This window comes from Plecotus auritus (genome assembly GCF_963455305.1).
Source record: "Plecotus auritus genome assembly, chromosome: 5".
NCBI lineage: Eukaryota > Metazoa > Chordata > Mammalia > Chiroptera > Vespertilionidae > Plecotus > Plecotus auritus.
Genome location: NC_137776.1, coordinates 146,601,456 through 146,616,870, shown reverse-complemented (window position 1 = coordinate 146,616,870; position 15,415 = coordinate 146,601,456). Strand labels below are relative to the sequence as shown.

At 36.8% G+C, this 15,415-nt stretch overlaps 1 protein-coding gene across 2 annotated transcripts in view; it reads right to left on the bottom strand.

Annotated features, from left to right (window-relative positions):
- The window catches only part of VPS13A (vacuolar protein sorting 13 homolog A), a 238,608-nt gene that overhangs the window by 65,993 nt on the left and 157,200 nt on the right, over window positions 1–15,415 (bottom strand). For both annotated transcript variants that reach the window (XM_080670231.1, XM_080670232.1), the window contains exons 46-50: window positions 9,409–9,512; window positions 4,968–5,250; window positions 1,684–2,079; window positions 1,314–1,418; window positions 1,058–1,204 (exon numbers count right to left, since the gene is read on the bottom strand). In XM_080670231.1, the coding sequence (XP_080526357.1) occupies window positions 1,058–1,204; window positions 1,314–1,418; window positions 1,684–2,079; window positions 4,968–5,250; window positions 9,409–9,512 (1,035 nt within the window). The remainder of the gene's footprint in view (window positions 1–1,057; window positions 1,205–1,313; window positions 1,419–1,683; window positions 2,080–4,967; window positions 5,251–9,408; window positions 9,513–15,415) is intronic.

The window sequence follows — 15,415 nt, the reverse complement described above, 5'->3', positions numbered from 1 at the left end:
GACATAGAAAATAGAATATGAAAGTCTAGAATATGTCTGGTTAAAGGCTCAGAAGGAGAAAATGGATGAACAGAATACTTAAAGAGACAATAGTTGCAAATTTTAAAAGAATGAAAAATCATTACCTCACAGATCTAGCAGTAAGGCGTATAAGGCAGGATATATAAAAGGAACCCACATGTAGACAAATAGTATGACTGCAGAATACCAAACACAAAGAGAAGTCTGAAGGCAGCTAAGGAGAAAAGAAAGATGACCTCCAAAGAAATGACAGAACCACAGCCAAATTTTCAACAAAAATGGAAACCAAAAAACAGTGGAGTAAAATATACAACATGCTGAGAAAAAATAGAATTCATTATCAAAAAAAGGAATCATAAAAGATGATGATAAAAACTTTATGGGTAAAAACACATTGATGGTATTTTCCTCCAGAACCAGCACTAAAGCAAATTCTAAAGGAAGTAGCACAACCAGAATGACTCCAGAGGATGGCTTAAAAGCAAGACAGAATAGTGAATAAAAATAGCAAACACTTCTCTTATAATCCTAACATATTTAGAATAAAATTTATTCTAAGATAAAATATTCTATCACCCTCCGGCAGTCCCTCAGACAGCTCTTATGTAGAGGTTTAACAGATAAAGATGGAGTAAAAGAAATATTTTACTTCTAAGTCACTACCACCTTCTTAAAATAACTGGCTTAATCTATTCTTTAAAGGCAATCCTAACAGCTTCCTGAAGACAATAAATCATTTCCTTCTCTTTCTTGGATTAATACCTTATCTAGTCTTCTACTGCTCTATTTGACCCCATTTGGTTAGTAATTAGTAAATGTCTACCTCCCTTATCAAGAAATATATTTCTCGATAGCAAGTTTTGAATTTTAATAATTAAATATCTAGGGCTTGGTACAAATACTCAACAAACGATCATGAAACTGAAATAAAATTGGGGGAATGGAAAGATAAAACATTACATAGTAATTTCAGTTATTTAACTTCCAGGAAAGATGAAATTCCTAAGAGCTACATTATTGAAATCCATCTACCCACCTGCTCCAAATCGAGAGAGAGCCATTTATCACTCCCCTCTTCAGCCACTGATATACGATACTTGCTTTTGTTTTCGATCATATAAAAAGGGGTAAATGTCACAATTCTGGTAATGTTAAAACTGCTGAGGTCTATAATGACACCAACCTGAGGAAAAACATATTAATTATTACATTATCATAACATCCTTAAAAATTAAGTAGTCAATAGACACAGTTTAAATAAAAATTTCTTGATGAGCACAGAATGAACTCACTTGATACTCCATTTTCATGCCTTTACATTTAACAGCTCCATGACTACCAACAGTATCAATTGAAAACTGATCTGACAATTCACTATCAGTTACCATAAGCTGAACCTAGGAAAAAATATTTCAAAGATATTACAATGTAAGTACCATTAAAAATTCCAACCACATTCATACATTTTGCTTTTTAGCATAAATATTGTACTGTTAGTGCACTAAACCTTTCCCAATATGAAATTCTAATCTATAACCTCAAATATTTAACAAATGTTATTTCTGCCTGTTTCGTATTATTTTATTCTTCAAAATTCTAAAGTTTAAAAAGGAGTAATAAGTAGCTAAAAAAAAAAACCAGAAGTTAAAAAACTTTACACACCTTATTGTTGTTAAAAAAGTGCTTTGGCTGAAAAGAAAAGAGAACTGGCATTTTATAATTAGGTGGATGCTTTCGATGAATTCCATCTGCTTTATACTGTAACATTCGACCAGTTTTATTGACCATCCAGTAAGGGCTATGAAATGCCACAACTGTCTGGCCAGGATTATAAGTCACATGGATAGCAATATCTAAATCAGTCTTTTCCATTTCTGTAACACAGGTAAAATTGATGAAACTAATATCTTGTTGATTAGGTTTTATATGATATTCACTTTTCCAATCTTGATTAAGATAGTCAAGTAATTTTAAATGTAGTATGGCTTTATCCAATTGTACGGTACAAATATGAGCAGAAGAGCCTTCATTTAGAGTGAAAACTCTATGTTCATTCCCCTGTAATAAACAAAATATAGTAAATTTTAATGTCTTAGATTAATATGCCAAAAAATTCTATTTAAGGATTACAAATGTTATATGAACTGCTTTTAAAATATACTTCAGTCTGAACAAGTTAGAAGACTTATATTCAAGTTCTAACTCTGCCAACTATGTAAACTTCCACATTTCCTCCAAGGCTGTGGGTAAATTATTCGAGATATGAGTTACCGTATTTGTAAAATGGTCTAAATGATCAACTTCAAAGGACTATTGTTAGGATAAAACTAAGTAATGTAATGTAAAACTCTAATGGAACTAGTAAACATTATAATGCACTATAACTAGTAAAACATTTTAAAAATCTTATCCATTAATAATTTTAGTTTTGAAAACTAAAAAATGATGGAAAATGCATGAAAAAAAATGAAATCTTATCCATTAGTAATTTTATTTTTGAAAACTAAAAAATTATGAAAAATGTATGAGAAAAGAGATGATAATACAAAATAAGTCCCATTCTTGATTTTTAACAATCCTTTATCACCCATTTCCAATTATCCTGTACTAGAGGCCCAATGCACGAAATTCGTGCAAGGGGTTTGGCCCTCGCAGCTGTGGCAGCTTGCCTCAGCCCTTGCAGCCCCAGCTTCATCCAGAAGGTAGGGCCAAGGGCCAGCAGCCACGGTGGCTGTGAGGGCCAATCCAGCGCCGTGGTCCCTTTTGCAGAGGCCGTGGGAGAAGGTGCCACAGGAGAAGGCAGAAGGCAGAAGGGAGAAGGTGGCGCCGCGGGAGAAGGGAGAAGGCCAGCACCGCGCAAGAAGGCAGAAGGAAGAAGGCCAGCGCTGCGGGAGAAGGGAGAAGGCCAGCACCATGCAAGAATGCAGAAGGAAGAAGGCCAGCCCTGGGGGAGAAGGTGGCAATTAGGCAGTTAGGGGGATCAGGCCAGGAGGGGAGAGCAGTTAGGTAGTTAGGGGGATCAAGCCAGGAGGGGAGAGGAGTTGTTAGGCAGTTAGGGGGATCAGGCCAGTGGGGGAGATCAGTTAGGGGTTTCAGGACGGCAGGGAGAGCAGTTAGGGGCGATCAGGCTGGCAGGGGAGCAGTTAGAGGCATCAAGCAGGCAGGTAGGTGAGTGGTTAAGAGCCAGTGGTTCTGGATTGCAAGAGGAATCCTGGATTGGAGAGGGTGCAGGATGGGCTGAGGGATACCCCCCTGTACACGAATTTTGTGCACTGGGCCTCTAGTAGATAAAAGGGTAATATGCAAATTGTCCCCTCGACTGGGAGTTTGACCGGAGTTCGACCAGAGGGCAGGGCCAGCCCACCAACCGCTTGGAGCCCCTTTCCTTGGCTGGCCCCATCCCTGATCATCCCCCCCCCCCAATCGGGGGTGGGGCTGGCCTGCCAACTGCCCATGGCCCCTCCTCCTGGCCAGCCTGGCCCGATCGGCCCCGATTGGGGCAGGCCGGCTGGACCCCACCCATGCATGAATTCATGCACCGGGCCTCTAGTTGTTTATAGTATTGTATCTATGCATCTCTCAAAACCATTCATTTCTCTTTACCCCCACTTTCATTACCTTAGTTCCTGCCACTGTGTCCTCTCACTTTAAGTCTCCTAACTGCTCTTGTCTTCTTTAATCCCTTCTTCATACCACAGCTAACCTGTCTTTCTAAAAATTGGTCATACCCACTGGGAACTAGCAAACAGAATGTGATCCCTAAAAGCATCAAATTAAAAGTTCTATGAGAATGGAACATAGATAGTATGCCTGGATAATTCACCAGGTTTTCTAGCATCTCTAACCTGATTCCTTCCTGTTGTTATAACATAGGAATCTCTTCATCTTAAATTAGTTAAAGCAAAAGTAATTTAAGTTGTTGACACCTGGCATGTTAATATTCACAAAATAGAATAGTAGTGGTGGTGCTGTTAGAGAGGTAAATGAATGGCAATCATGTGCCTACTAGGCACTGTGCTAAATCCTTTACATATACCATCTAGTTTGATTTCCCCATATCCCAATCATGCAAGATTTATTACTATCTCCCTTTCATAAATTAGGATAAATGATTCAGAAAGACAATATAACTTGCCTAAAGACATATAATTAGTAAGTAATAGAGCTAGGATTAAATCTCCAATCTACCTGACAGCAAAGTGCAAATTCTTAACCACTAGAATACTGCCAAATATAAAGAAAAACAGATATTCTTAAACCATAGATATTAACTTCACCCCCCCAAAAAATTATCAAAGAAGTGTATACATATAGTAAATCCCAATAATTAATAATTAATACACTATGACCAAAACAATACTTAATAGATTACAATAAAGAAATTTCTTATATTTGATAGGCATGGCAAATATAATATTAAAATCCTGATGAAATCAGACATAATTTGTTAAAACAGAATATTTAAAAGAAAAAGGAACATTGTAGGGCATAAAATCCTTTTAGAGACCTATCATCTGAATAATATAATGTAGCAGCATTTTTCCACTTAAGTCTAGTACTTAAATATTATTTAATACTAATTCTCATACTTGTTTCAAAAGTTAGAATACATATTTTAAATGTATGATGTATGAAATGTACATGCATAGAAAATATAGAAAAGCATATATTTTAAAACTACAATATTTTCATCTGAAGGACTACCTTCAGATGATGTGAGTCTAGGCAATTTCTATTATCTCTACTTTCTAAATGACATATCACATTTGTGTAGGTAATTTATATTCAACTTAGTAGCCAAATTTCAAAGGTGAATCAATTGAAAATACTTTTTAATCCTATTTTTACACAGCATGATTAAACATTTATTTTCCATTTGAGTATTAGTACCTATCCCCAGTACCAAAACCATAGACACAAAGATATTTAATAAAATTCCAGAATACCTCTATATAATAAACAATTTTGTAAGGAAGAAGATTTCGGAGTAGGATAGGTGGCCACAAATGCATTATGTATGGTAAGTCCCAACCATCTTCTGAATATACTGACAGAGATGTCAAATTATCTTTTTCTGGGACAACATTAATAATAAATGGTTTCTTAGAAGGGTTTATAGGTTTACATTTCCTCTTTAGAAAAGTGCCTTCATTTTTTATAATTTCTTCAAAGTCAATTGCTTCACACATTTGATAGTCTTCATCTTCTGGCTTCAGAAAAAGGAGTGATCTGCATAAAACATTAAAAAGGATGTGTTGAAATGCTTTAAAAGAAAACTTATTAAATTATATGATTACAACTTTAGAACAATTAAATTACCTCCCTCCATACTATTGTAATATATTTTTATATTTTCACATTCTTGAGATAGGTAAGATAGACAATAGACAGATATCTTCATCTTAATTTTCAGGAAATTAATAGTTATTTAGCTTTTAAAAGAAGAATATTTTTCTTATAAACTTACTGTCTTAAATGTGTGTTTACAATTAACCATAGTGTCATATGGGTACTAAACTTACTAGAGTGATCACTTTGAAAGGTATATGTGTCTAATCACTATGTTGTATAACTGAAACTAATATATGTCAACTGCAATTAAAAAATAAATTGTAAAAAGTATGTTTATAAGATAACAACTGGTTTCTTACAGAAAATACATAATCATATAGGTCACATATGCAAAGCAAACATATACAACTATCTGTGAATTGTACATTTAACTTAAAGAAGTTGTCTTTCCTGGCTATGTGGTCCTAATAGGAAGTACATGTCATGAATGATTTCATGAACTAAAAAATTATTTCTATTGAAAAAATTAATCACCAGTTTTTCAAGATTAATGAAATTAAAGCTATTAATAGATACTTAATTTTATTAAAATGTTGGGCATAGTTGCAGAAGTGGTTACAAGAAGATAGTGACAAAATCAATAGGCATCACATATGATTAATTCACAAATTTAAATATCACTGTCTTTGTTTACATTTCAAGTACATTTTAGGTTTAACAATTTTTTAAACCTAAGCTGTGTCCAGGTATAAATACTTAAGAAAAGTTTTTGTACTTGTAAAACTAATCAATTATGGTGACACTGTTCCTTACAGATGAACAACTGTCAGTACTATCTCTAGCCCTAATTATTTTCCAAAGCTTTAGTCCTAAAATTCTTAATAGCTACACATATTTCTGTATTGATGTCTAATGGTGCCCTAAACTTGCTAGACTAAATTCTAAGCCCTCCATATCCACTTCTCTGTGTTGTTTTCCAGAAACCTCCACTACTGGCACTCGGGACTCTGAAATAATATTAGACACTTCCTTCTCCCCTGCACACATAACTCTTTCTAGGGTGGCTGCAGAGTATTCTGCAGAAGTGACAATTTTCCCAAAAATCTTTGTTCTGAAGTAGAGAAATATGGAAGTTTAAAGAAAAGCTTAAGAAACAAATGAAGAGAAAACATGAGAGAAAGATGTTCAGTGGTAAGAGGTTCTGGATGAGAAGAAGTGATGAAGTGAATGGTTTTACAATGGAAGAACGCCAAATGTTCTTAGAGGGAATGGAAGAAACAGATGACATTACAGATGAAGATAAAATGTATATAAATGGGTGCAAGAAAATGAAGGAGCAACTACCTCAATGTGAACTTAAAACTATCTTTCAAATTTAATCTTCCAACTTGCACACTACACTCCATAACTGTAATTTTGCTACTGTTATGAATTGTAATGTAAATATCTGTGTTTTCTGATGGTCTTAGGAGATCCTGCTAGCGGTTCTCAACCTGTGGGTCCCAACCATCTTCTGAATATACTGACAGAGATGTCAAATTATCTAGACATTTAAATTAACAAATAGCTATCTTTAATTGTAGAATTTACATATTTTTGACAAAGTAAAAAATAAGCCTCAGGCTGGGAAATACCTACCTTTTTATGTCTCTGTTGGATGCTATTCAATGAATGAAGGGGTATCTCATCTAATGAGTAGCATACAACAGTGATATAAAGATATCATAGTTTTCATTATTACATATTATCTGATAAATCTACAAACAGTTATATTTACCACAGGTTGAGAACCGCTGCTGTAGAGCCTAAGACCATCGGAAAACACAGATATTTACATTACGATTCATTAACAGTAGCAAAATTACAGTTATGAAGTAGCAACGAAAATAATTTTATGGTTGGGGGTCACCACAACATGAGGAACTGTATTAAAGGGTCGTGGCATTAGAAAGGTTGAGAACCACTGATATAGACCTATACAAAGCTTTTGTTTTCAAGTCTCCTTATCTTTGTTCATGTAATTCCTTGCACTTAAGATTGTCCTTCTCCACTAATCTCCACATTATTTTACCTATAATTCATGTATGTAATCTCTTCTTTGTTTTTCATAGTTTTCTGTAACAATAAGTCTTTCTGTAACTCTCTACAACCCATCATTTTCTACCTCTGTATTTACATGATATATCAATTTCCCAAGGGGAATAGCCAGGCCAATTCATCTTGTTATCCTACAGCAGTGCCATATACACAATAAAAAGATTTGCTAAATAACTGTTAAATGAATTAAATTTAAGAATCAGTATATGTAAATTCTACAATTAAAGATAGCTATTTGTTAATTTAAGAGCTCATCTCTTAAATGTAATTATACCCATGTCTCTAAGCATTGGAATAGGAGAATACCTAATGTGAAATCCAAGCTGGTTAGTTACTAATGATTCTAATAAATATTGATTAACTTCCATGTAACAAATTAATATTTAGCTTTGAACAAAGAAGTATAAAGATAGGTAATGGCTTAATTTTTCTACGAATAGTCACAAAGTAATACTAATTTATTAAAAATAAAACATAGCCGAAACCAGTTTGGCTCAGTGGATAGAGCGTCGGCCTGCGGACTCAAGGGTCCCAGGTTCGATTCCGGTCAGGGGCATGTACCGTGGTTGCGGGCACATCCCCAGTGGGAGGTGTGCAGGAGGCAGCTCATTGATGTTTCTCTCTCATCGATGTTTCTAGCTCTCTATCCCTCTCCCTTCCTCTCTGTAAAATATCAATAAAATATATTTAAAAAAATAAAAATAATAAAAATAAAACATAGTGCCATTGATATTTACTATCCAAAAACAAAATGAATTTAAGGTTCTTCGTAGAAATTTCTAAACATACCTTACATGTTATCTTTAGTCTTCTAACCCACCCATAATCCTCTCTAGAACATGGTCAGGTACTGTAAATAATGATTTTATTGTTGTTCTCTGAATAATATATAATTTTTTCCCTCAGCAAGTTCAAATTAAGTAATAAAATACTCATTATGGTCAGAAGGTCTAAACAATAGAACGTTTATTAGCATGAGCAGGTCTAATACCTGAAAATATGTGTCTAAAACTGCTAGATTGCCTTCTAAATATTAGTGATTCAGTCTTGAACTCCTAGGCATGGGTCAGGATGAACAGAGGGAGGGGATATTTAAATACTGCTTGTAATTTTGTCTCCATCCTTCTGTAGCATAGGTCTAAGTATCTATGTCTAGTATGTGTTCTGGATAGCCCCTTAAACAACCATGATGCTTATTCTGAGGAAGAATTTATTCTCCCAAATCTCCATTTTTCCTTGCTTTAAATTTTCAATTCCAAATTAAATATCCTGAACAATAATACTTGTTTGTTATGATATTAAACCTATAATTATGAAACTAGCCCATCATTAGTATTGTTACAATTTTAATATATCCTTTCTTAAGATTTTACATCAAGTTTAGTCAAGTTACTTTAAATATTTAAGACTGATTAAAATTCTAAAATAATCAACAGATAAATGTGCACTATTTTGTTTTCTAAAGGAATTCCAAAAAAATCTATTATAAACCTTTAAAAAGTAAAAATCACTTCATAACAGTATATGTAATCCAGAAACAAAAAAATTATACACAGTTAGATATTTTTTTTAAATTGTGAATATACAAGGTGGGGCAAAAGTAGGTTTACAGTTGTTCATATGAAAAGTAATACAATAATGAATAAGTAATACAAGAATGAACTCTGTATTTTGCATACTCAAAACTGTAAACCTACATTTGCACCACCCCATATATGATTATGGTTATAATGGTTATATTGCAAGCATGTTAATAATTTTATTTACTGGTAAAGCATAAATAATTTATATGGTATAAAATAAATACATTAAATTAAATAATATTTATTTTAAAAACACTTCCAAGTGCCCTGAAACTTATATAAGTCATATAGGGTCAGATAATAACAGGAAAGATTTGATGGAAGTTTGATAATTTAAAGATAGATATCCCTACAAAATCAGAAACTAAAAACTCTATAAGAGATGTAGAGCAAACAAGTAGATAAAAAGAATCACCGGTAAGATGGTAATGGTATGTTAAATTCATTTCCAGGTGAAGCCATTCCCAATAAAGTATTCCCTTCATAAACAGAAAGTGGGGTTGAGAAATGATTTCTAATCTAGGAAAAAAAAATAATAATATTTAGTATCATTAATCTAATAAACTAAAGACATTTAACTAATTAATCTAATTAACTAAAGACATTAATCTAATTAACTAGACATAAACATTCCAACAAAAGATCAAAGCAATATTTACCTTGCTTATATAATACAGAAAAGAAATAAACATGTAATTATTATCCTAAAAATAGAAGAAAAGTTTGTAAATTTTATAGAAAAGAAATCTCAAAAATAAAAATTTTAAAATTCTAGAAAGAAATAAGGTAGTATCTTATTGACTTTCAGATAAGGAATAACTTCTTTAGACAAGAATAGTAAAGTTCACAGGAAAAAATATTACATCCACGTTTTAAATGTCTAGATGACAAAGTAAAAAATAAGCCTCAGGCTGGGAAATACCTACCTATGTCTCTGTTGGATGCTATTCAATGAATGAAGGGGTATCTCATCTAATGAGTAGCATACAACAGTGATATAAAGATATCGTAGTTTTCATTATTACATATTATCTGATAAATCTACAAACAGTTATATTTACCTTTGATAGATAAAAACAAACTGGTTATTAAGACCATTTTTATATCCTTCTATATCTTACTAATATCCTCTAATTTAAACAAATCATTCTAAAAACTAAGGTTAAATGGATAGTCTTAAATTCAGTACATTTTATTTCTCTATATATAGTTTGCTCCACCTAGTTAAAGCCATAGAAATACATTTTGATTTCTAAAAATAATATCTATAAAAAACTTAAAATTAATATTTAACTACTTAATGAATTTTTAAAAATCAACAATGAGGACAGCCCAACAGTCATCTTTTAAAACCGTTAATTATCCTATCTAATAAAAGTAATATGCAAATTAACCATCACTCTGCTATACCCACAAGCCACGCCCACCAGCCAATCAGGAGCAAATATGCAAATAAACCCAACCAAGATGGCTACGGCCACAGAGAGCAGGAGGGAGGCATGGGTTTCCCTGGCAATGGAGGAAGTCAAGCTTTCCGCCTGCCCTTGCCCGCCTAGGCCTCCACTCAAGGCTACAAAGTTTCAATGATAGAAGATACATAAACCCAAACAGAAATGGCAGCATCCATGGAGCTGGAATGAACAGGAGGCTAGGGTTGCCCACGGTGATGGAGGAAGCCAAGCTTTCCGCACACCCTGGCTGGCCCAGGCCTCTACTTAAGGCTCCAAAGTTTCAATTATAGAAGATACATAAATCCCCCAAAAAATGGCTGCTGCCAGGGAGCAAGCAGAAGGCTTGGCTCCACTCCAGGCTACAAAGTTTCAATTGTAGAAGATAAATAAACCCCAGATACCAGGGCCTCCACTTGGGTCGCCAGGGGGCCGTGGTCGGCCTGCAAACCACCACTGGCCCCTCACCCAGTCCGGCTCACGCCCCAAGGGAACCACCACCCTGATCCGGGACACCCTTCAGGGCAAACCAGCTGGCCCCCACCCATGCACCAGGCCTCTATCCTATCTAATAAAAGAGTAATATGCAGATTGGCCATCACTCCAACACACAAGATGGCTGCCCCCATGTGGTCAAAAATCCTGCCCCCATGTGGACACAAGATGGCCACCACAAGATGGCCAGCAAGGGAGGGCAGTTGGGAGGGACCAGGCCTGCAAGGGAGGGCTGTTGTGGGCGATCAGGCCAGCAGGGAGGGCAGTTGGGAGGGACCAGGCCTGCAAGGGAGGGCAGTTGGGGGGGTCCAGGCTTGCAGGGGAGGGCAGTTAGGGGTGACCAGGCCTGCAGGGGAGGGCATTTAGGGGTGACCAGGCTGGCAGGGGAGGGCAGTTAGGGGTGACCAGGCTGGCAGGGGAGCAGTTAGGCATCAATCAGGCTGGCAGGGGAGTGGTTAGGGGGTGATCAGGTTGGCAGGCAGAAGCGGTTAGGAGCAATCAGGAAGGTATGCAGGCAAGCAGTTGGGAGCCAGCAGTCCTGGATTGTGAGGCCCAGTGGGATCGGGTGTAAACGGGCAGTCGGACATCCCTCGAGCGGTCCCAGATTGGAGAGGGTGCAGGCTGGGCTGAGGGACACCCCTCTCCCTCGTGCATGAATTTTGTGCACCGGGCCTCTAATAAATCATAAATGAAAGAAAAGGAATTTATGCTTTCAGCCATAATGGAATAATAGGGACCAGATATACCTTCTCAACCTAAAAACTAAACAATGATTTTCAGACACTGGTTAGTCAGCAGCAGAGGAAACGAAAATAAAAACAAAATCCAGCAAGAAAAGCCCTAAAACTGCTTCAGCTTGCTGCCTGGATAGTTTTGAAGCTACTGTATAGGAAAGAAGTCAAACAGAGCTAAGTAAACTATCTAAGGCATGGTTGGGAAACCTTTTTTCAGCCAAGGGCCATTTGGATATTTATAACATCACTAGTGGCCTGGTGCATGAAATTCATGCACATTAAAAGGGAATTAGAGGGAATATTTTAATATTGCTATTTGCCCTTTCTCTATAATAAAAGTGTCTGGCCGGCTCCACCCACATTGGGCGACACAAAGACCCAGCCAATCCCACCCCTGTCAAGCCCTGCTGGGCAGGGGGCACAGCCTCAGATCCCCCAGCCCTAGCCCGCACCACGCAGCGTCACCCAGACCTGCCGCGCCATGGGACCCATCAAATGCACCTCCTGGTGACCGGTTGTTTGGTCATTACGCATTTAAACATGCACATTCATTTTCAATGCCTGATTTGTCTACATTCTCTAAATTGCAAAATAAATAAGATTTTCATCCAGATAGCATCATAAGGCCAAGTTCTTTATATAATGACACATGCCATTCTCTCCACTCAATATGCTCCATTTGAATTGATTAAATGTATGTGACTCATGAAAGGCACTGCTGCTTGCTCTTAATAGAGGAAGCATTAGCTCATTACCTAAAGCCATAAAGTGGTTTAAATGGCATATACGGACTTGAAGAACAGAAGGAAAAATTACAAAACAAAACAAAACAAAAAAAACAATGTTCAGTGCTGTGGATGGCAGAATCCTCTCCCTTTCCCTTTGTTTTTTTTCTGCTTTTCCCATGAACCTATTTGCACTCTGCCTCAAAATCAACAACACAGAAGACAAAATCAGATGCTGCAATCTGCATTTTATAGTGCATTTGAGTACAAAGAGGTGTTTTTCAATCTTTACTTTTTTTTTTTTTTTTTTTAAATCAATGCAGCTCAAACTTGCTCCCAATGTTCCAGGAGCCAGGCCAACATGGCTGTGAGGACACACCTTTGCTAGGTGCTGTCAGGCTTCAGGGCTGGGGCAGGGAACACACTACGGGTTGCTGGAAACGAATCAGCTCTCCTCTCTACATAGCAGGAGTCTTGTCATTATAAAATGCAAAGCAGCAGCTGTTTTCCATTACCCCTCCTCGCTGGGGTGTAGAAAGGGGCTGGGAGGATATTTACTCTTTGATTTCTCTTATTTAACTGAGCCCAGTGACAGCTTCTTCTCTGAGCGCAATGCCAGCAGGCTGTAGGTAGGCTCAGGGCCAGCAGGCTCTGGAAGGCAAGCGGCAGAGATGACCAGGGGCTTTGACCAAGCCTGAGCGTGCAGGTTACAGCAAGCTTGGTAGGAGGGATGCTCCTGAAGACTCTAGGACCCTCCCAGCTCTGCACCCCAGCCCCCTGCTCTCCTCCTTTCACCCACAGGCACCACCGACGTGGTGTTCCCCCAGGCTTGGTGTGCAGACGCCAGGGTTGCAGGTTCAAGACATTCCACTTCCTCCTGGCACTTTGAGCCAAAAGCGCCAGCAGGGACCTTTCCACTCGGTCTTGGTCTTTGGTCACTGCTGAGGTTTTCTGGACTCTCTAGGGCAGGGACAGCCAAGACCTTTGCCTCTGACCAACGCCATGCCTGCAGCCTGCCTGGGGTACCCCCAGCCCCAGGAAATCGTGGTTGCGTGGCCGGCCTGGGTGAGGGGCCGTGAGGGTGTGGGGGGGATTGGCTAGCCACCCTACCCTCAATTGGGGTGGGAGAGGCTGCTCAGGGGTGGGACCAGGGGAGGGGCTAGGCAGGGCAGGCATCTTGTGACATCATTATGGTGTGAGGGTCAATTTGCATATTACCTATTTATTATATAGGATTCATGGGCCATACAAAATTATAAATTTAAAAATTAGCCTGCTGTATTTGGTCACACATTTAATTAACTCACCCCTAATGCCTTGACAGGGCCAGACCAAATGATTTTGCAGGCCTTATATGGCCTGTGGGCCAGGCGTGCCCCACCCCTGCCTTAGTTTACTCCTGTGAATGTGCTGATCAGTACTGAACTGAAGTCTTGAGAGTAGAGCACACTCTTCAATCTCAGGATCCTAAGGCTTAGTAAAGATCTACCTAAAAAGGGCAGGAAGAACAATTTCTGGTGCTGACACATAGTTCCTTTTCTCACCAACCAAAGTTGTTTGGATGTATGGATATATACTTTTTATCAACTTTAAAAAGTTTTTGTCATTTTTTTTCTTCAAATGACCTTGTTTAGCACAGAAGGTATTAGTTGCAGTAACTTACTAGTGGTACAAAATTAGCCCTGAACTAAATGCTGCTTGAATCCCACCTAAAAAGTTTAAAAATAAGGATTGGGAGGATCACTTTCCAAGTAACTTAACTATATTGGAGAATAAAGTTCAAGAATACAAAAAGAAATACTAATTATATTTCAAGCAAGGTAAAATTCACAATTTTAGGCATCTAATAAAAATTAATAGACACATAAAAAATTTTTAATAAAATATATATTAATAAAAGGAAACAGCCCAGCTGGAGTGGCTCAGTGGTTGAGCATCAACCTATGAACCAGGAGGTCGTGGTTCGATTCCTGGTCAGGATACACGCCCAGGTTGTAGGCTCGATTCCCAATGTGGTGTGCAGGAGGCAGCCAATGGATGAGTCTCTCTCATCATTGATGTTTCTATCTCTCCCTCTCCCTTCTTCTCTGAAATAAATAAAAATATATTTTAAAAATAAATAAATAAAAGGAAACAAATCACATATAATACACATGACAGAATTAGTAGACAAGGACATTACAACACTTATATAACTATACTCAATATGTTCAAAGTTAGGGGAAATACTGAATGTATGAATAAAGGACATGGAAAATATACATAAAAATGCAAATTGAAATTCTAGAGCTAAAAATACATTGGTGTAAATGAGAAAAGATTGGACATTGAAAAAGAAAACTGAACTTAAAGACATAACAATAGAAACTATCAAAATGAACACAGGGGGAAAAACTAAAATAAATATGAATAGAGCATTAGTGAGTTGTGGGCAGATTTAAATACTAACAATGGTCAGTGAAGAAGTGAAGAGTGGGGAAAGAGAAAAAATATTTGAAGAAAAAAATGACAAAAAAAGGTTTTAAAGTCGTTAAAAGTATATATCCATACATTCAAGAAACTTAAATCAAGTATAAGAAACAGAAAGTAAATTTCACTAAGATTCATCACAACCAAATTATTTAACAGTGATAAGGGGCAAAAATATTAAATGCATATAAAGAAAATATCAACACTTTTCATAAAACAGCAAAAATAAAAAATATCAGGGTTGGGGGGAGGAGACAGTAAGAGATTAACCAAAGAATATTTATGCATATATGCATAACCCATGGACACAGACAATAGCAGGGAAAGGCCTTGCATGGAAGTGGGATGGATGGAAGCGGGCAAAAAGGGAGAAAATGGGAGACATCTGTAATACTATCAACAATAAAATAAAAATTTAAAAAGATAAAAAATAACAGCAAATTCTGGTCAGAAACAATGTAATCCAGTCAACAATAAGTAACTTCTTATTAACAGTATGAAAAAAAATAAAGTATCAATCTGTATTTCTATACCTGGTGAAAATAACTTAA